General features: G+C 33.1%; 2 protein-coding genes and 1 long non-coding RNA gene across 3 annotated transcripts; 1 reads left to right on the forward strand and 2 right to left on the reverse strand.

Annotated features, from left to right (window-relative positions):
• Positions 1 to 3,447, reverse strand: LOC105171344. The gene is made up of 7 exons (XM_011092418.2): positions 3,121 to 3,447; positions 2,697 to 2,814; positions 2,258 to 2,346; positions 2,092 to 2,138; positions 1,868 to 1,956; positions 1,093 to 1,226; positions 1 to 974 (listed from the first exon to the last, which is right to left on the reverse strand). The coding sequence occupies exons 1-7, from the start codon at positions 3,214 to 3,216 to the stop codon at positions 282 to 284; spliced, it is 1,266 nt and encodes a 421-aa protein (XP_011090720.1). The 5' UTR covers positions 3,217 to 3,447; the 3' UTR covers positions 1 to 281.
• On the forward strand, positions 13,265 to 14,235 carry LOC105171346. Its single transcript, XR_848572.2, has 2 exons — positions 13,265 to 13,417; positions 14,085 to 14,235. It is a non-coding gene; the product is annotated as an uncharacterized LOC105171346 (long non-coding RNA).
• On the reverse strand, positions 14,878 to 20,854 carry LOC105171345 (5'-nucleotidase SurE). Its single transcript, XM_011092419.2, has 10 exons — positions 20,617 to 20,854; positions 19,487 to 19,581; positions 18,167 to 18,231; positions 17,734 to 17,777; positions 17,272 to 17,349; positions 16,949 to 17,102; positions 16,460 to 16,636; positions 15,788 to 15,847; positions 15,577 to 15,718; positions 14,878 to 15,206 (listed from the first exon to the last, which is right to left on the reverse strand). The coding sequence occupies exons 1-9, from the start codon at positions 20,760 to 20,762 to the stop codon at positions 15,608 to 15,610; spliced, it is 930 nt and encodes a 309-aa protein (XP_011090721.1). The 5' UTR covers positions 20,763 to 20,854; the 3' UTR covers positions 14,878 to 15,206; positions 15,577 to 15,607.

A 21,312-nucleotide genomic window follows, 5' to 3' on the forward strand; every position in this document is an offset into this window, starting at 1 on the left:
GACCACGATGTCTTACTTCCATGCTGTTCTTTTTTTTTGCATAAACCAAAGTGTAGACCACTTAGCACTAAATGCGACATATATATATTGCACGATGTTTCACATCCCACTTAGCACGCAGTCTATTTCTTTACACAATCTTGGAGACAAAATTAGTGTACTATGCAATAAATTCCCCTTTGACGTTGAGATTAAGAAACAATTACGAATACATTATTAGTGATGTGAGCCTTTGGTTAATGGGAATAGTATGTACTCGATCGGCTTCCTTTCTTCATTGATCAAAATCGTTGGGAGATCGACATGTGTCTGCGCCTAAGCTGCGGCGAGACAATCGAGATAAGGCCGCCGAGAGGAGGCCTCATCTTTGACCTATAGATCATCTCATCATAGGGTCGTCGATAGAACTTCAAAAATGGGACGAACGCTTCACGGGACTTCTCGACTCGACTCACTTGACAGGCGTGATCCCTTCGGAAGAAGAGGGCTGGCGACCGGAGGAATGATGGCTTCGGAGTTCTAGGATGGTGGACCATAGATGCATCCAACTTTTGGGTCTTTTGTGGCATTGGCGTTGATGGAAAGAACCCCTTTCTGACGACATCAATGTTGCCGCGCGGCGCTCTGGCCACCGGTGATGCAAAGGAGTAGGACCTAGCATTGAGGGGGGATATGGCAGGGCCTGAAAAGGCTTGTGAAGGGTTTGTGGGGCCCACTTTCGATGCTGATGTGTCTGTGAACGACAGATACCAAGGTTTCAAAGAATCAAAATGATGCGAGACGGTGAATGAAAATCTTGACGAAGAGCACGACCCAAGTTTGGTTGATGATGGCACGGACAAGGACGATGAATCAAAACGTAGCGATGCAGCCCGCGGATATAAGGTTAAATCATTGAACTCGAGTGATTCCTCATAATCAAGCGACGATACCACCATAGTCAAGGGTGAAAGTTCCACAAACGGCTTCATTCCCTACATTATAACGATCATAACTTGTTACAACTGACTAAATAATATGGGATTATATATTTAATTTAATGAAAGTACAAGAAATAAGGATGATGAAACAAACATATATATCGTGAGGTACCTTCCAAAGATAAGAAAAGAGAGAGGGAGGATCGATGACAAAAGCCTTGTGAAGCCGACCCGGATAATAATCAGCTATGATCTTCAGTGTAGCCAGCAACATGTTCATAAAAGCTGACGCTGACCTGAAAAAGCCTGCACAATTCATCACATTAGTCAACAAGAATTTAACAAACCCCCCAAAAAAAAATCCGAAATATATTTCTCAAAAAATGAGCACACACTTTTAAAAAAGTCAAGAAAATTCAAATCACTGTTGGGACCTCTGACAAATACTATGAACATCACTTTTGCAATAACATAATTCAAGTAAGGGAATGACCATATATAGCCCTACACACCCTAAACTTGACCGTGACACCACAAGGGCACTCCGGGCAATTTCTGAAAAAGTTTCAGACACCCACCCACCCATCTGCCTGCTTTCCGACATCTTTGTTGCTGATTATGTATTCTATCTTCTTGATTTACTTAATTTAATTGCTCATTAACTGAGTATTTAGGCGTGATTTGGGAAATTAAACAAGTCTATAGATTTTAACAAAAGGTATGGTTTGAAGGTATATTTTCGGACTGATTTAAAGAGGCTGTGGAATCCCAAGACAAGAATGTACATTAATTGCTGCTTCCCAACTGAGATAAAAGCTGTTTCCAGATTTTGTTTGACAGAGTACAATTTTTTATTTTTTCATCATAACACCTAAATATTTAATTTTTATAAACCATATATATATGAAAAAATATTGAATATTTGAAAAAGAATTAGAAAAACTTACTGGCATCAAAGAGGAGAACAAATTGCTCCACATTTTTGGCCATGGTCTGAATAGCCACTTCTAGTGTGAACACCAGCAACCTAGTAAACCTACAAAAAAAAAATCACCAATTAAGGAAAAAATAAGAATAATTTTCACTTTAGGTATGAAAAATAAAATAATTAAAAATCGTACGCACGATTCCACAAATAGATAAAACTAAATAGGGAAAATTTTGTTCTTACAGTTTCTGAGAATGGAATTTCTGGTAATCTTGCTTGATTCGGAATATCTGCAATATTTCAGCACCATAAATACATTATATATTTACTTATAAAAAAAACATGAAATGTTTTATATATAGTCTTGAAGTTATTTTTTTCATAAAATTCAATTAAAAGAAGTTATTACCATGACAGGTCTTAGTTCGTCGTCGTGACCAGCAACATAAGCAACTCCTTCAGCAAGCTCAGCGGAGAATTCATCAGCTATCAAATTGTCTGGAAATTCAAATATATATATATATATATATATTAATTAAATCGACATAAAAATCAGTGAGAAAAATCAATCTTTTGTTCTTTTTGAGATGATGCGACTTTAGTGCATGCTAACAAATTTAGTTTAGCACTTTTAACGGGTAGATAATATTTCAAAATACCAAAAAGCAAGATTCCCAGCTTAAACAAGAAAACAAAAAGAAAATGCGGAAAAAGTAGACACGGACAAACAAGGAAGGTGGTGGAAAATGTGAAACTGAGCTTTTTCCATTTGAATCTTAGTCATACAAAAAATATATAAATAAAAATGAATAAAATCGTAAATACAGTAAAAAAAAAAAAAAAAATACCAGTTCCTATTGAGTCTCTCCAAGCAAGACAATTTCTCAGCTGTTTGGCTGCTTTCTTGGCGCTGTCTCCTTTGGCTTTCAGAAACCTCTCCACACAAGCACTGTTGCAATACTTCTCCTGCAACATGCACTTGATTAGACACAATTATTCAGCTAAATGTTTCCACTTTCACGCATACATACGTGTTGGTGTGTGTGTGTGTGTGTTTGTGTTTTGCCACCACCCCACATACTCAGTCTTACTACATGTATATAGTTCATCATGTATACATACATAGCAACCACATGAGAGGAGAGAATGAGAAAGTTGAGGTGATGAGAGTGGGATATTCATATATATATATATATATATATAACAAGATTTGAACTGTATGTAAATAGTTTAGAGAAGAGACAATGGAAGTGGGTGTGTAGAAATTAAAACCTGTTTAACAGTGAGGGGAGCTTGTTTCTTGAGAAGTTGAAGCACGGATTGAACTCTGTCTTTCTCTTTCTGGACTTGATGATCTTTCTTTCCCATTATGTGTGTTATAATCTCAAGAAGAACAGCAAAGAACACTGCTGTGTGTGTCTCAGATGAATCTCTCAAGAAAAAACAAAGATACCACTCTTCTTGTTCACGCAACCATTTCAAACTCCACACACTTTTGTGCCACCTACTGAGGTTTTCACTGTGTGTTCTGTGTGTGTGTGTGTGTGAGAGAGAGAGAGAGAGAGAGAGAGAAGGGTATATGATATGAGAGCGATATTGCGTGTCGATGTGTGTGTTGAAAAGAGCCCGTATTTATAGCCGTGACGGAAGACGTTAAGTGGAGAGAACAGTCCATTCGACGGCCCGAAAGCGAGGCCTAACGGAAAACGTCGGCCCAGTTCCATTATTGCTTTCCCCTTTTGCCCCTACTCAGGATAATTATTCTCATTCTGTTCCCGTTTCAATTTAAATTATGTTTGGTTATGGCAAAACTAAGATGTAAAAAGGTGGGGGATGCTTTTCATTTTACTTTCTCTTTGTTGAATTCAATTACTTCTGGTTTCCTCTATTCCAGTAATTTAATAAGAATTTAGCTCTTAATACAATAATAATTTTGGAAAAATAATAATATTTCAATCTGTAATATCATATTATTATTTGAAGTTAATGAATCTGAACTACTTTCAAATCCAACAATTTGGATCTTGAATACGTTGAGCTAATTCAGGGACCAATTACAAAAATACTCCAAACAAATAGTTGATAAAATATTACATGCACTATAAAAAAATGAATTATTCTCTATATTGTATATGATCGCAATTTCAAAAAATAATTTTAATTGTGATTATAACTTATTTTTATTTACAAAAATAACGATTGATAGTCGTTGCTCAGCAGTGTTCAAATTTGTGTACCAAATTAAATTGTGTCCATATATGCAGAGAACATGTGGAGTATACGTAATATTTGCAATTAAATGAGAAGGAATAATATTTGCAGTTGATATAACTATGATTTAATGCAATGAATGATGGTGGCATATAAATTATTGTCGTTTTTTGGCTAAGGGGCTGATCCTGAAAGTTAATCATGTGTCCGAACAACACTATCCAGTAGTGACATGGAATTTGTACATAATTTTGCTATAGTGTGATAAAATTGTCAATAGGAGGAGAGAATCATCACTCCTTTTGGGAGAAATTGCATTCTATCAATAACTTAGATTTTGTATTATATATTTTTAGTTTCGTTGCATACAAAAAATTCAATAATTTCTAAAGTTTCATTTTAAGTTTTCCAACCAACTTTTATTTGAAAATTGACGAAAAAATTTATATTTAAGTCACATGTCGTCACTAGAAACTATATGACTTTTTCTTATGATTAAAAATAAAGAGTCATGGTGAATACTAAATTAAGTATGATTGCGCAACGACTAATAGCCGTTGTCTTTTCAAATGAAATCAAAACATTAGCTACATATCACGGCAAATATTTTGATCATAGGTAAAATCATGATAAATATTAGGATAAATTACATCAACACCCCCTGAGGTTTAATTGATGTAGTTATAAATACATCCCTGTTATATCAAATATTACTTTTACCCTCCTTGAGGTTTGTTCCGTTTTACATTTAACTCCACCCTCAAGATTTCGGTGAATTTATCACACATTATTTCCAAAATGCCCCAAATAAAAAGTTTGAGTATGATTTGATTAATTTTTCAAAAAGAAAATGTCATTTGAACCAAATTATAATGTTTCAAAATATTGAGGGGTTTAATGTTATGATCTCACATACTTTGCACATAAATTTTGGCGGGGATTATCTTGCATATTAGGATGAATTACATCCAAACGTAGCCAAAAACTAGAATTTTCATTTACATGCAAGTCCAAGGCAAATCTAAATAAATTCACCTAAGATTAAGTTTGAATTTTGTTTCAGCTATAGAGAAGTGTGAATTTTAGGAAATATTTTATTTTTCATTTGGTAGATATTTTTCTTTTTTCTTTTTCTACCATTCCCCCCCCCCCCCCCGTATTTTATTAATTGTTTTGTTTTTTTATCTAATAACTCAAACTTATTTTATTGATCATGTCCAAAATATTTATTAAAAATTGGTTAAACTTATTTTGCAAATTTTAACTAATATTGAAATCTATTTGTTGGATGGAAGCAAACATTAATAATACTAAATATAATTTTTTAAAATACACAAAATGTATATGTAAATACACTCAAATTTTACTAAAAAAAGGTGTAATTATCCCAAATATAAACCTTACTATAAAAAGGGTGAAATGAAACAGTAGAAAAAGGTAAACTCCAGATGTCGGTACGAAGTATTGGAGTAGTACGGTGGAATTGTGATGATGGAGTTAAAGAAATTTAGACAGAAAATAAAACCCGTGAACGGATATTCAGGGATTTATATCTGTATTTATGCATATATTACCGAAAATTTTAATTGAAAATCGAATTTAATCAAATTTGAATTGATTATATATACAAGAATTATAATATATTTGTGGTGTAAATAGTATATAATTTAAAAATATTATCAATTACATAGTCAATATATCACACTTATTTTGTGATTTATTTAGTTCGATCAAAAATAAAAAAATTCGTATGTCACCCCACGAAATTTTTCATGTTTGTTTGTGAGGAGATGGGTGTACTTAGTACTCACTGCTGCTCTGCTCTGTTCTTCTCATGGATTTTGCTGCCTTTTACATCAACTTTCCAGTACGCCCTCTTTATTACATCTTTCTCTTTGTCATCATAAACCTGTTAAAAGCTTTCATATTTGCAATAATTCTTTTTTTATTTTTTTTTTTAATTTTCACAATGTTTTAGGTTGTAAAAGTGGGATTGGTTTGGGTATAAGAAGAGAATAATTAATACTGCGGCATTGTTCAATTATTACTAATGATAAATATTTAGTCTGTCATAATATATGAATTTTTAAAAATTTGACAAGGATAAAAATTGCATATGTAAGTTATAATCGGTATCAATAACTGAATTTTAAAAAATTAATAAAGTTAAGTTGTAATAATAATTATAATATTATTGTTGAGTTGTTAACTCGATACTATTTACAACGACAACTTTATTTGTAATTGTTATACCATTAACTAATAATAGTGATTTTTTTTACATGATTCTTATTGCTAATAAAACTTAAAAACATATTACAATAAATTACAACAAGCTCCTTTGAAGTCAGACATTATTATAAATATCCCTAGTATTTGATAAAATTATGTAATTTTTAGGTGGAAGTCTGAAATTGACAACTTTGCCACTGCTTTATTTTTCTTTTTTAAAGCAGAAAATTTGAAAAATTATAAAAAAGAATAGGATAAGTGGATGGAAAATTTAAAAGAAAATTTAAAAAATTATCCAATCAATTCATAAAAAAATAAAAACAGATAAAATTGTAATTCACAATCCATAATAATATTTTAATCAGTTCACCATAAAAAATAGATGAAAACTTAGCGAAGACTAGCGAATTGGACTAGTTGTTGGACGATTATTAAAATAAAGGGATATTTGTAATTTCGAAAACAACAAAGAAATATTTATAATTATTTCAAATTTCATAACAGCTCGTGTATATATATATATATATTTATGTCTCTGTGTGTAGTGGTTTAGATATCCATATAACGCATAAATATTAGTTTTATTTTTTATAGTAGTTGAAATATACTTGATTATATATTATTAGTATATATTAAATATAGTTGATAGCTGTGATTAACATTTGATTAAAGTTAAGATTAACGGCAACCTCAAAATTTGGTGGTTTTACGACATAATAGTGATCATTAATTAGTCAAAACTTTGGTACTTGCTATGCCTTAACACACACACACATATATATGTCCGACACCAACTCCGTTCTTGTTACGGCGACGAGACCACCACTTCACTTGCTGCACATGCACATGCATCTTAATTTACCTTTTATGTCTTCTTTTTTTTTTTATTTAATTTTTCTAATATTATTTTGTAGAAAATAAAAATTATACTATTGACATTAGTTCCTCAACGAGTACCACAATAGCATACATCAGACATTCCCCACGTGTCAGATAATTATTAAATATCCTTTTCTCATCACTATTCTTTTTTTTCAAAAAAATTTAAAATTAAAACACATAGTTTATATTTCTGGAAGTGAAAAATAAAAGTGGTCATCATATCGAGGTACATCGCCTCGTGCTAGCTTACAGTCCCTAAAGTCAACATAAGGTACAACTGATTATAGTATTAGTTTTATTTTTAAATGATTTAATATATTATTGAGTTTCTATAATTGATTATCGAGTTTTAATGTTTAATTTTTTTTTGAAATATTGCAAATGAGTTACCACTTATAAAAAAATAATAGGAATTCACTCTTCTTTATTCCCTGTCTAAGGATGTAAAATTGTTTCATATTGAAAAATATAAGGGGTAAATTATTGTATTTTTAAAAACACATAGAGATAAATTGTTATTTTTTCATAAGAAAGTAATTTGATCATGTACAACATCAGAATGAAATTATTTGCAATTTTTTCATTAATTATCAATTCATACCAAGTGAAAATAATATATTTGTACGTTATATATAAATTTTCATTTCATTCTCCCATCGAGACGTTTTTCAAAATAAAAATATTCAACTAAGATGGATAAATATACACCATATCATATATAATAACTTGACAATTCTAAAATCCAAAAACTTTGTTAAGTGCATGCAATTGGCCCGGAGTAAATTATAAATACGAGTTTTTAGCAAGATAAAAATAATTATTATAAAATTTATTCCCCAAAAATATAAAGTTATACAAAATAAATAAAAAAAAAGAAGTAATTACTGTGACTAAAAGTTAAGATAAAAATAAAAGTGGGGCATGGAACATTATTTTTTTTAAAAAAATAAAATAAATAAATAAATGATGGTTTGAAGCATAGGTTAGGCGATGAATATATATGAAGTGGAGTTTCCCGAAGAGTAGAAAAAAGGGAGGGATGAAACTTTATCGAGATGATTAAAGTAGGTGTGTTTAAGTGTTAAAGAGCAGTTGGTTTGGTAGTGAATATTTCTTTTATTTGTCCACATTCAAATGTGTGTTAGATTCTCTCCAAATCCCCCTTTTTTCAACTTTTCCTAATTAACTCTCTTCACTATTTGCCATACACTATTTTACTATTTAAGCCTACACTTTACATTCTTTATATTGTTTGGCTACTTCTCAAGGATTTTTTCTTTTTTTTTAATTGGAAGATTAAAGTTGGTTTTCAATTTTTCTCGGAGTTTAAATCTGTGGTCTATTTTTTACAGGGAATAAGATGGCAACCGTTGGGTCACTTGATCGTTGTTAGTCGACAAGAATTGACGTTAAGAATGGTTCAAAATAACAACTTTATTTTTCCACATATTTCATCTAATGTAAAAACTACACATGCGTAAAATTCTCATCTTTAGAAACTCGTTACTGAAAGGATTGAAAAGTATTAGAATAAAGTTCAACCAAAAAATAACAAATAAGTATATATATATAGTAATTACATGGGCTCTCTTTATTTTTTAATTGAAGATTGAATTTTCTTGACTTTGATTAAAGATTTGAAATAAATAAAAATGTATAGCACGTGGTCAAGTGTACAAAAGTTGGACAATTGGATTCATCCAAACACCTACCCCTGAAATTGCATAAAAATGGTTTCAAAATTTGAACAACATATCCATATCCTCCCACTACAACCCTTTTTCAACCCCACCATCTCTAAATATATCATCATATCATGGTTTAATCATTGCCCTTTTTTTAAAAAATAAAAAATATCCCAACCAAATAATAACTACTAATGAGTGGTTCAGTTTGTGGGCTTGTGGGGTACCATATGGCTTGTGCATATCTTAGTCTTGAGTCTAATGATGTCAAATCAAAGTGTAAAAGAACATAATTTATTTATTTTCCAAAGTAGTTAATTAAGGTTAATTAAATAGTGGAAATAAACTATAAATTAAAGTGGTGGGCCCCTCTTAATTTGCTTTTTGCAACTTGATTATGTGAGATCTTGATCATGTGAAACTAGGCAAATTAATCATGGTTGCTCTTGGAATCGATTCAACAAATTCAAAACCAAAGTGAAAAAGGAAAAATGCTTCGTATAATAACGACCCCTTCTATAGAAGTTCCTTTCTCCGTTTTGCTTTACATATTTTGAAAATGGGTTAATTTATTATCTTTTTTTTTATTTATTTACGTTGTATAAAGGGTTGAGGAATTAAGTCCCAAATGTCCAATGCTCTCCACTCGCCTTTTTCTTTTTCTTTTTTCCTTTTCTTTTTCCCCCCAATATAACCGTTGCCAAATTCTTTATATGGTTTATTGCAATAATTTGGTCAACCACAAACTTAATATTAACTCTTCAAGAAGTAATAACCATGTTTGTTGCGTAATTACAAATGTACCATGCACTGTAGTAAAAAATAATTAAAATAAAAAGAAATTATTATATATACACATACCTCTGACTTATGGTCTATTTACATAAATTATCCATTCATTTTGAATTGCAAAATTTTACCTATAAGTTCCAAACTTACCATGAATGTAAATTTCCCATTTGTAGGAATTATGTTGACTATAAATTTCAAGAATTAATGAGATACGTATGTGGTAAAATTAAAACGACCCATGTCCTTATAATTGTAGGACGGGACCCAATAAAAGAAAAATGGGTTGTCAGAGAGTAAACTAATCAAATTCATCATGCGTTTGATATCACCCAAAATTTCCAATCTTTCTTTTTTCTAAAAAAAAAAACCAGAAATATATAGAACATAAACAGAGAAGAAGTAAAAGATGGGAGGAATTGTGATATGATGTTCGTGGGCAACCCTATTCTATGTAAACTGATAATGATGTATGGGTGTAGGAAAGCAACGTTGTCCTGTTCAAATTCAAATCATAAGGCCTCCAATATGTCAAAGGGTGGGATGATTTATCTACAAATGGGCACTATAAAAGTTCAAGTTGTAGGCCAACAACCTTGGATACAACTAAGCTTATTTGCTATAAATTATTAAAAGAAAATAGTTATTTAGTTCCTATAGATTTAATTAGCACATTCAAATTTGGGTTTTTACTTTATTTTATTTTATATTTTAGAATTTTCATTTGATCACTTTAGGTATTTCTTGCATTTTAAACTGCTTGATATGTGTAATTTATAAGTAGATTTGTTTACGTCAGATCCATAGAAAAAAAACTCTAATGTTATATAGCTTAGTGTAAACCTTGATTCCTCCAAATACGTGTCTTGAAGGCAAGAACATGAAGAATCATATTAAGAATGCTACGGTTATATTCCTCTGATGTCTGAATAAATAAGATCAGTAGGAGAAATGCATAAGTAAAAAGAGCGTGAGTAACATAAATTATGCCCAGGGCATAAGGGGTTGGTGTTTATATATTGTTGTAGTTGTATAATTTCTTGTGAACCAAATATTTGTGATTGATCAGATGGTCCCCGTGAGTACACACATACTCAAGTTTGGATTGTCGGGGTCGGGTTGGAATGACCCAATAAAAAGGCATAGATTTTGACTTGTTTTGTAATTAATGGAAAAAGAAAATGTGGGCATTTGGTTTGTTTACGACCTCTGCTTTATTGTGAATGAATCAGTTACAATTATTTTATAAATTTATATAATGAACAGCTATAACAACCAACACATAAATAATTAATATAAAAAAATATATAATTGACCAATAATAACTATAAAAGTTTAAGTATTACTAAAGTAGAATAATACTAGAAAATTGGTGGAATATAAACTCATAACCGTATAATCATGTGGCCTCAATTTCGTCAATTAATTAGGTTATATTGCAAGTCGAATCTTCCGTTGCAAAGTCTATTTCATCTTCTGCTCCATTCAATATATACACACTATGTGTATAAAATCTTTCTCTAAATAAAATTTATGATGTCATCTTTATATACGTAGCGTGTATATGTTAAATGAAGTAAAAAATGAAATAAGATCTATAACAGAAAATCCAATCCGGTCACATTGTCTTCTCTTGTAGAACTAAATTCATAGTATGCAGACAAAACAGTAAGAAACAGAATTAAGGTGATAAAAACAGAAACCACAATAACAATTAACAACGGAAAGTGAATCAAATCAGAAACAGCAAATGCTTTTGAATGTTTAGTTGGGAACAAAGCAATAGAGTCCGAATAACATTAGAGTAGAGGAAAACTACAGACCTCAACATTTCTACCCAAAAAACAGAAATTTAAAGAGAGAATGTCCATCAAAAGACAGTGAAAGGCAGAGGCAAAAACTACTGTGGAAGTCAAATGTAAGTGCCAGAAATTGATAAGACAACACATTTGGAGCACTCTTAAACTGATTGAATAATCAGAAATTGGTTTGTTGTGTTGATTGAACTGAGTGTTGTTTAGTGCAAATTCAACAATGACACTGGTGCACCCGTGATGAGGGACTACTACGTACCCTGCTTTCTGCTATTCTATTGAATTTAATTTAGCCCCTCTGTCCCCCTCTGTTTGATTTAACAGAAATTCGTATGTATTTCTGGGAAGAATCAGAGACAGCAGTGTCAAGACTGCTGCTCATGTTTTGTTCTAAAGAGTTCTCAAATTGTACCATGAATTGGACAGGAAAAAAGAGTAAAAAGGGGCAGATACTTCTGAAGAATTCTTGTGCCTTAATAATTGTAGCTGTTTTGTAATTGGGTAACGTTGAATTTACGAGTTGGATATCTAATTGTCGAGACAACATTTATAATTGAAATTCTATTTTTCTGTCCAACATCATATTTAATTTTTTCTTTTCTCTACTTATACTCCCTAACCAAATACAATTTTTACCTTCTTATTAATTTTTCAGACATGTATGGTTCATCCCATGTTTAAACTCTTTAGAGTTTTTCTTTTTAATAAAATTCAATTCATTACTATATAATTCAGTATATTTAAACTCAAATATGAATTCAATACATCAATATTAATAAACCAACAAGTATATGCAAAGTAAATTAAAAAACAAGACATTATTATAAAAAGTAGATTATCTATCCACATTCGTCCCTCCGAACAAAAAGGACTTGATATGGGCTCATAGCATGTACTAAAAGCATTAATTAGTGGGCTAAAAATGGATATGGGCCTAAAATGATACCTACCTACGTACAATGTTTATGTTTCAAGTCTCGGATGGGCACTTTGGTTGGATCCAATTGGAGCAGACCCAACTCTATAACCAACACCCGACATTTTCTTCACATCCATCCTATCCCAGAAATGGTTAAATTGGAGTTTGGGGTTGGTCCGGATGGATGATTGTCACGTACTCCTAATTTTAAAGGCGGAGTTTGTATCACCTATTAGAACTACCAATTTCATGGCATCTAGAAGACCCGTGAATACCTTCAAATCTTTATTAGTGCTGCTGTAACCTCCAATCTTCCTTGGTTCTAAAGCTAAACCCGAAAGTAAAACAAAGATTTTGACGGATGACACTGCATCGGACAGCAAAAGTCCGTCTGAAAAATTGATAATGTATTAACTTAGCAAAGAACAGCATGACTCATCAAGAGCTCCAAATTCGACAGCAGGAGAAAAACAAGTCTTTTACTGGTAAAGGGGGGGGACCGACCGACGGGCTCACAATACTTTAGATATACTCCTAAACTATTAACAGAAATGCTTTCTTAAAATACACGAAGTACAAAGAAACCACGTAAGAACTCATAAACTGAGGATAAATTGCCATATGTGTACACACACTTAGCTTGAGAAAGAAGGTAGAAGAGGAAATAGATAAAAAGGGTCTTTCTGAAAGGTAGAGAAGAACAGTTTTCCTTATAGGTAGAGTGGCCTCTTCTACTACAAGGGAAAAAGGGTGTGAAAGAGACATTTTACCAAGCTGTGGTATGCATGATTGGTTTGCAAGGGATTGTAAAAAATAACGTTTTAAAAAGAAATAAACTTCACCCCTCTCTAAGCAAGAAAACAACACATAGTCTTCTCTCTCTAACCCTTGTTTTTTCTCACTCCTACTTCTTGGCCTCCCTTAAATATTTTTCACCTATCATGAGCAATACCCTCTTCTCCAAATGGGGTGGTTCCAATCCCTCTTCTCTCCCCTGAAGAAGTTGTGGGTTCGTCTCAACTCGACTCAGAAGAAGAGTATGTCCTGATCACTGCATTTTCAATCCAGTTTTTGCTACTTCTCTTCCCTGCATTACGTTCCATGTTTGCTGCAATGCTCATCTACTTCAGACTCTCAAACGGATCATCATGCACTTACGTTTCATCCAGCAGATTGACATGCATTCGCATTTGTTCCATATGTATCAACATCCTTGTTGCACTTATTCTGCAGTTTCTATATGTGGTAAATTCAATCACTCAACCAGCACAACTGAGCTCAACATGATTAATCTATATTCAACAGCAAAAGCAATAGCACCTGTATCATGTCTTCATTTTGATAATTCTGCAGCATGCCATAAAGGAAAAATTATGTAGCCACCTCTTGAGGATTGGACATATTATAAAAGAAACTCCTCAATTCTGATAAACAACATTATACCCTCTGTCATCATGTTTTGCATTACAAATTCTTCCCTCTCCATCTGGACTTTAGGGGAAATTTCTAATGATCAAAGATGACATGGAGAGCAGCAGTCTATGTAATCTTTTAAAACCTCAGGATGCTTCTGTAATATGCCTATTATCTTTATCATTCTACTTGCATAAAGTACAGTCACTTACACAATAAGCTGCAAATTTGTAACTAAACTATCTAGCTGATCACTACATTCTTTTCTTTTTCACTGTTACCAATTCTCAGGTAGGGGGATATATATCCTGTATGAGGATGTCAAGTCCTGCCCCTACGAGGACGTGCATGTGCTCTGGTCGATACTAGTGGAGTCGCATCCACCAGCTTTACCACCACCAAAATGACAGGTCTCCACAAACATATACAGCAGAAAACACAGCAGCGAACCAAAAATTTTTACATGCATATATGCTGTACATAAGATAGTATTTTTTTCCTTTTTAAACGATTCCGGTTTTGTTTTCCTCTCGGTTTTTCAATCCCTTTTGAGTGAGGTAACATGCAGCATGTGAACATAAATTATTGAAGTTATATACGGTTATTCTCAGACAATGGGTTTTGCATTTCTGGGAACTATAGTTAGATGGTAAGTAGTATTACAGTAAAAGAATTATGTACTTGTGTGAACTTCGTATCGAAGTGCTTAAGAAACTGATGCTCTTCTAGTGTAGAAGAGTGGTTTAGTTTAAAGTGTAGTTGATTAATAATTTAAAGTGGCTTCTTGTTGAGTAGTCCATTTCCAGCAGTTGAGACGGCAGTTGTGATAGGTTCTTCACAACTTCATGAAGTTAAAAGTTTGACTAATGACAGCTACTGATGGAAGGAAAACGAAAGCATTTCAACATCCTTCTTTATAATCTTTAAATTGAAATGATGAAACATTTTGGCGATTTCTTTAACATTATGTTGAATACTGCAGGGAAGAAACTGGTAGCCGGTAGTAAGAATAAAACTAGTTTCTCCCCACAATCAGGGTGAGAAACCATAGTAATTCAAAGTGATTGTACTTGAAAGCAGGAGGAAGATATTAGAGGCCCCTCGGATAGTTATTGCATAGAAAAAGTTCAGATTTATAATTCTGTAGGCAATCAAAGATCAGTGTAGGAACTCAAGGTACTTGCTAATCTATGATGGCAAAATAAAATATAGCTTTTATTCTTCAACTTTCAGAAATATTTTATTACAAATCTAAACGTGAGTGTTCACAACACCCAGCCATTGTTCAAATCAGGAGAATGAATTTATTATTAACCAGTCATCCCATGAGTAGGGAATGACGGTACCTGTAAACGGGCCTCCATCATCACTACGGTTGCCACTCTGATAGAAACGCTGTCAGGTCCGTATATCCTGCGACAGGATGTGAAATATCTCAGGGCAAAAGAAAATACAAAGTTAGGAATCAAAAGGAAAGTTCTTCCAGATTTTGTCAAAGCGTGGATCAGAAAATGGCTACAGAATAAATGTCTGATTAGAAAGAAACATGAAGTATTAATAGCTTTATGTTAGTCCTACTCATGCTTTTGATATTTGTTCTATTCATACTCGTTATATCAGTCACTCCCTCATTAACTATATACATCAAGCATGGACTAGCTAAGAGCTAAAAAAGTCTGAAACATGGATAACAGCCACCAGTAAATATCAAGAGGTAATGAAATAAGGGACAGAATGCAACGAAGTTGATAATTCTGAGCAAACACTCTGAATCCGGACTTACAGGTCTAATGGAAAGGGCAGAGCTTCTTTTTTTACAGGGCAGAAGAAGAGAAGCATTCAGTCACACTTGGAAGCCACTGTTTAAAGAATGCTTGGCTATCCATCTCAGCATGAGACAAAGCACCTAGAGGACTAACAGTTATCTGCAATAGAAATGAGAAGTTAATCACCATCCCATGTCACGCTCACTATGCATAACATATTGGACATACATATCCTTCTTGAAGGTAAGAATAGTCCGTGTCACCATCTGCTACATGTGATCCCATTACCTGAAAAAGGATACATAAGAAATTCTCCGAATAAAAATCATCATGATCCAACACTTCCGGGAACACATTGTCTACTTTTTTCTTGTGCAAGAAATGAAACGGAGTCTAGTGTACTAAAAATGGATTAGGGCATCAACAATAAAGCCAAAGCTGAAATAAAAGGAAAAAGAATCTCGTCCAGAGAGCAGTGATTGACATTAGCTCACAAGTATCAGTTATAAAAAACTTCAGCTAAACATTTCGTGCATCAACCAACAAGTTAAATATTTAAGCAAATCAATCAAATATATTGCAATAATTGAAGGAATTAACAGAATACCATAATCAAGGGAAATAGGGCAGACCTATAAGCAAAAGCTTCAATCATTTGACTTAAGAAGATTTCAATAAAGATGTTTAACCGTGCAATCATATTTTAGCAACTTCTCAGAATATCAAAATGCAAACAAGTAAATGCATAAGCTAGAATCAGCAATTAATATGATATAAAGAGAGTACCACAAATTAGTCTGAAAAATTTAGGCCAACAATTGAAAATTAACACAGCATGCTGTTTTATTCAAATACTTTTGAATGTGAAATGAAGCAACCAAAAGAAAACAAAAATCATACTTCTCTCTTGAACATAAGATGGCAATGTTTCGTACTCAAAGCCTCAGCTTCAGAATGTGACGAAGAATTTGTCTCCATCGTCATCGTTGATAACATTTTCCCTCCTTGAGCATCAGAAGTAACTTGCCTCCATCCCATTTTCACACGACTCTTACCCTGCTTGGTCAGTCGATAACCCTGCTCAAGGACCAAGAAAGCATCCAATCTCTTTCAGTCAACATAATTAAAAACAAGCACTTGCTATATACTTGGCAACTTTTTGTATCAATCTAGGAGGAAAAAAGTTAGAAGAAGTGAGAGAATCAACACCATCATTAATCAGAAAACAAAATGACAATGACAACAATATTTATCAAGAAAGACCAAATTTTCACAATTTTTAGGTTATGACAGTGAAAAGCAGCACAGAAACCTAAATGTGATGATGAACAATTTACCTTAATATTCAAATCAACAGTAATGATGTCGTCAGAGCAAATCCAAGATTACCTTATGATTTGTGACATTCGTGGGCACATCTATATTCAAAAAACAGTTTTGAGGATAAGTTTTCTTCTTGACTTCAGCCAATACAGCGGAAAATATGGGCAAGCAAGCCTCCGCTGCCAGTACAAAATCATCGACGTTACTCTTTCCTCCAACCCTGAACATTAGCAGTCAGTGCAAAGTAGCATATTTAACTTCTTTAGTGACCAATCATCAAATATGAGATGGATACTAAAAATTAGTGACGGCAACTCATTGTACATCAAAGGAGTTCATTTAAACAGAACCATTCTCAAAATAATAAACAGAAGTATAGCATTGCATACCAGTCATATGATAGAGAAACAGCAGGAACATCATTGAAAAAAGCTTCCCGAGCCCCTGCTACAGTCCCTGAATAAACACTGCACGGTATAATGGGAACCAGCTCAATATATGATAACTATATTGCTCACTGGCTGATTGATCCCTTTAAAGGAATGCAAATTGTAAAGGTTGATTTTCATGGTAAAAAATTTCTTTCGCATCAGTGCATCACTGAGCAGCACCTTGTAAGTTGAAAATCTTTCTGTGCTTGTGCATAGGCCTTAAGGTTGACTAACATAAATGTTCCAATTCCTGACTTGAATATAAAAACTCATACACACTCACACAGAATGTAAGTTCACATTAATGCGCTTCAAACACAGAACAAGTCCGCACACACGTGCAGAATTATGGGGTAATATCTGCACAAATAATACTTTACCAAAAAGTATCCAGAGGTCAGATTAGGTAAGGCTACTAACATGTGATAACCGCAGTTGCTACCCATATTAATGCCACTGATTACCTGCAAAAGAAAAATCAAAAGATAGATGCATGTAAGCAACTCTTCTAGTTGAAATCATGCATACACCAAGGTTCATAAAGAAGCTGTTCGATTCATATAAACAAAGTAGCACGCCATGAAGGATGACAGATTGAGAAGGTTAGCGAACCAAGACATAATAGTTGCTCAAGCTAAAGTGAATAAACTGAAATGCAGGTAAAATAGTGGGAAAATATAAATACTCAGGCGGGAATACTTGAGAGCCCCACAAGGGTGAAGACATAGTTTATCCATGCATACAGTCATGACAATAGCTCAAGCAAATACTTCAAATCTAAGGGAGAAAGGGGAAGAAAAGCGTAAAGTACATAGTCCGCATCATTTTTAACAGCTAAAGCAATATTCAGTACCAGATCAGGTTTTGATGGAAAGAGAGCATTGGAAATTCCCAAAGCTGTACAATCAGCAGGAGTTCCTGCAAAATAAAGTCTAAGATAAATGAGAATGAATGTCAACAACAATAAAGTTACATCAACAAAATGCTAAGAAGTACCTCCTAAATCAGATTAGCACTTGTAAGAACATTTGCAGCTCTAACTAACATGTCTTCTCAAACTTAATTCCGCTTACTTGTGTATTGGAGACTGTGATATTCCCATTAACCTGATCTGATCTGTGCTCTTAAATTCCCTTTGCAGACATGATCAACCAAATTCGTTGCACTTAAATTTGATGCTTCATCCTCCATTTTAGGAGGATAGGAAACTCAATTTATCAAACAACTGTCTTTGAAAAAACATAATAAATTAATTAAGGATTGATCTCGAATGCTTGACAATATTCAACTCTAGAACATGAGGCCAACTACTCATGAATGCTAATTGTTATAGGAGAAATTATTAGTTCTATATAAAGAGAAGTTCCGTTGCAAATTCTTCAAGCCAAGATGTTTCCCTAGCACCTCAAATAAGAAACTATACCCAGCATGATCTTTAAAAGTTCTCTTCGACAATATTAGGATTTCCAGTACTATTAAAAAGACCCAACTTCTGACAACAACTAAATGGTATAGAAAACAAAACATCCGGGAAAGTAAAACCTTAATATTTTCAGCTAACGGAACTAAACTATGAGGGTGTTTGTGATTACGACATAGCCTTACATGTCATCTGCCTCACTATTATGGGTATGCTCAGTCCTATACTACTTGACATGACAATTTGCCTGAACTGGCTTCCACAATCATTCTTCTCCTTTGAATGCATGTTCTGTAAACGAAAGAAAACGAGAGTCTAAATTCAAGATCTTCAACCATAATGACTCATTTAGAAAGTGTTCCGCTCCGTTTCAAGCTTAAGCTGGAGTTGCCAGTATAATGCAAGAACACAGCATGTTCCTTCACACAGACATTATAGAAGAAAAGCAGTACCTAGTACAAGATTCTGTTAAATATTTGTGTCACAGTGATATTAAAATATACAATTTTAACTGAGGAATGTTATGCAACCAATAAATTTTGAAATAGAGTAAGAGTTTTTTCAGTCCCAAAAACATACTTGTGCAATGGAACTTTTATGCATCTATTGCCGACAAAGCATGTGGCATATAGATTTTATTTCTCCAGATTCTTTTCTCAGGTGCCTTGATCAATAAGTTTGAATGCTACACTATAATGGTTAATGAGAAATAGGGGCTATAAAGCAAGGGAAACGGAGAAAATCGCAACTGACCAGAAACTGCAAAAGCAATTGCCCCACTGATTTCGACAGGCTTGGCAAAAATAGCATTTCTCCATGTGATACAATGACTAACAGCGGACTTTTCACTGGAAAAGTAGCAAAAAGTGTAAGAAAGGACAAAAGCTCTTATGTGATAAGCATTTCCTGAACAAATTGGAAGCAAACTCATCAGCTACATTACGAAGAGCCGTAAAAGGAGCATTTGTTTGATTCAATGCCATAATCACAAAAATCAAAAAGAAATATGAAGAAGAGACGTACAAAGATTAAACTCTTTCACTACGATTCAACAATTTGTCAAATTATTCTGTTAATTACAAGCATAAAATCAAACTGAGATATGTTAAGGCAACTTTCAAAATATTAAGGGAAGAAAACACTGAAATTCAAAAAAAATTCAAAAAATTAGAGGATGCAGAGACAAGCAAAACTTCACCCAGTACAAAAGTTTTGGGTAAGCTGATGTTCACATAATTAAATAGAAAATTAACATGAAAAGACATGATCTTGTGCATGCAACTTTGTGCGCGCTGATGCTCACAAAGACATAATCTTTCTATATTGTTTGATGTGTTGCTTGAAGTCAAGCATGACATCTGATATGCACACAAAAACAAATACATACAATTAATCCACCAAGCTCAATTTCAGAAATATTTTTAGTATTATTCTTCATCAGAGAAAGCTCGAGCACCATTCTCCTAGATGCTTTCTTATTCCCTTACACTATGTTTCTTTGATTTCTTCCTGTTATCACCCTTTCTTCAAATTGAATCTACCCCTGAAACAAAAACATTCTAAGAACCTCAAACATTCAAATGTTGTCATCTAAACAAATTTCGACGCATTATGCACGCGTATCACACTATTTAATTACTAATCAAACCATCACCACTCAGAAAACAAAATAACTAAAACCAGTAACACTTCGATAGCATGGGAACAAAGTCCTACCAAAGTAGCACAACAGAGTTGGAAACTGAACATCATAAATCACAAAAGCTTCAGAATTTAGCTTTTAGCTGCATACACACACACACGAGAAGTGGCAATCAAACGCAACACACTAAAAATTACACACACTGACAAGTACGTCAAGTGTGCATTAATTGCGCACATACGAATCAGGGGCGCAAACGAGGACGTTGAATCGATTGGAGGAGACGAGAACACGAACAAGAGCTCGGAGGCCAGGGGCGTCGATTCCGTCGTCGTTGGTGACCATCACCGTCGGACGGTCGTTGCTCATTGCGGAATTATTCTCCATTTTCCTTCTTCTTTGCCTGTAACTTTTTGCCTGGCAACAACTGTAGAAGTAAATAAATAATGTTGTGGGGGTGATGACTGATGCGGCTGATGCCTATGAGCGGACATTATGTACGGCTCTATTACTTTATACTAGTCATTTTTTAATTTTATAATACGGATAATTACACTCTTTTCTGCTGTTATAATACCGATAATTACACTCTTGTCTACTGTTAGGTTTGAAATAATTATACATATTTTTTTTTAATTTAAAAATTATATTTAATATATTTTATATATGTTTCTTATTAAACAAATAAATTATTTCGTTAGTCACTCATTTGATTAATATTAATAAATAAATTAAATAAAAATTTATATTTACTCGCAATTTACTTATTACTAATTCGTAACAAGTCAAATAAATGATTATCCTTATATATCTTCACATGTTAATATATGTTATGATGTATATTTTCATCATTATAAGAGTAATTTAATCAAGATAAATTTGTTCAACCTGTAATAAGTTAGTAACAAATCAATCAAGCATAAATATCAATTTTATT

The sequence above is a fragment of the Sesamum indicum genome, linkage group LG10 (genome assembly GCF_000512975.1).
Source record: "Sesamum indicum cultivar Zhongzhi No. 13 linkage group LG10, S_indicum_v1.0, whole genome shotgun sequence".
NCBI lineage: Eukaryota > Viridiplantae > Streptophyta > Magnoliopsida > Lamiales > Pedaliaceae > Sesamum > Sesamum indicum.

Excerpts from the sequence above, each read along its gene's own strand:
- LOC105171344 (XM_011092418.2), bottom strand. The coding sequence starts at position 3,216 with ATGGGAAAGAAAGATCATCAAGTCCAGAAAGAGAAAGACAGAGTTCAA. Across the intron at positions 2,347-2,696 it reads GAGAGACTCAATAGGAACTG|ACAATTTGATAGCTGATGAA; the intron begins GTATTTTTTTTT and ends TTGAATTTCCAG. Across the intron at positions 2,139-2,257 it reads ACGAACTAAGACCTGTCATG|ATATTCCGAATCAAGCAAGA; the intron begins GTAATAACTTCT and ends GAAATATTGCAG.
- LOC105171345 (XM_011092419.2), bottom strand. The coding sequence starts at position 20,762 with ATGGAGAATAATTCCGCAATGAGCAACGACCGTCCGACGGTGATGGTC. Across the intron at positions 18,232-19,486 it reads AATTGCTTTTGCAGTTTCTG|GAACTCCTGCTGATTGTACA; the intron begins GTCAGTTGCGAT and ends TTTATTTTGCAG. Across the intron at positions 15,719-15,787 it reads CTTACCTTCAAGAAGGATAT|ATAACTGTTAGTCCTCTAGG; the intron begins GTATGTCCAATA and ends TTTCTATTGCAG.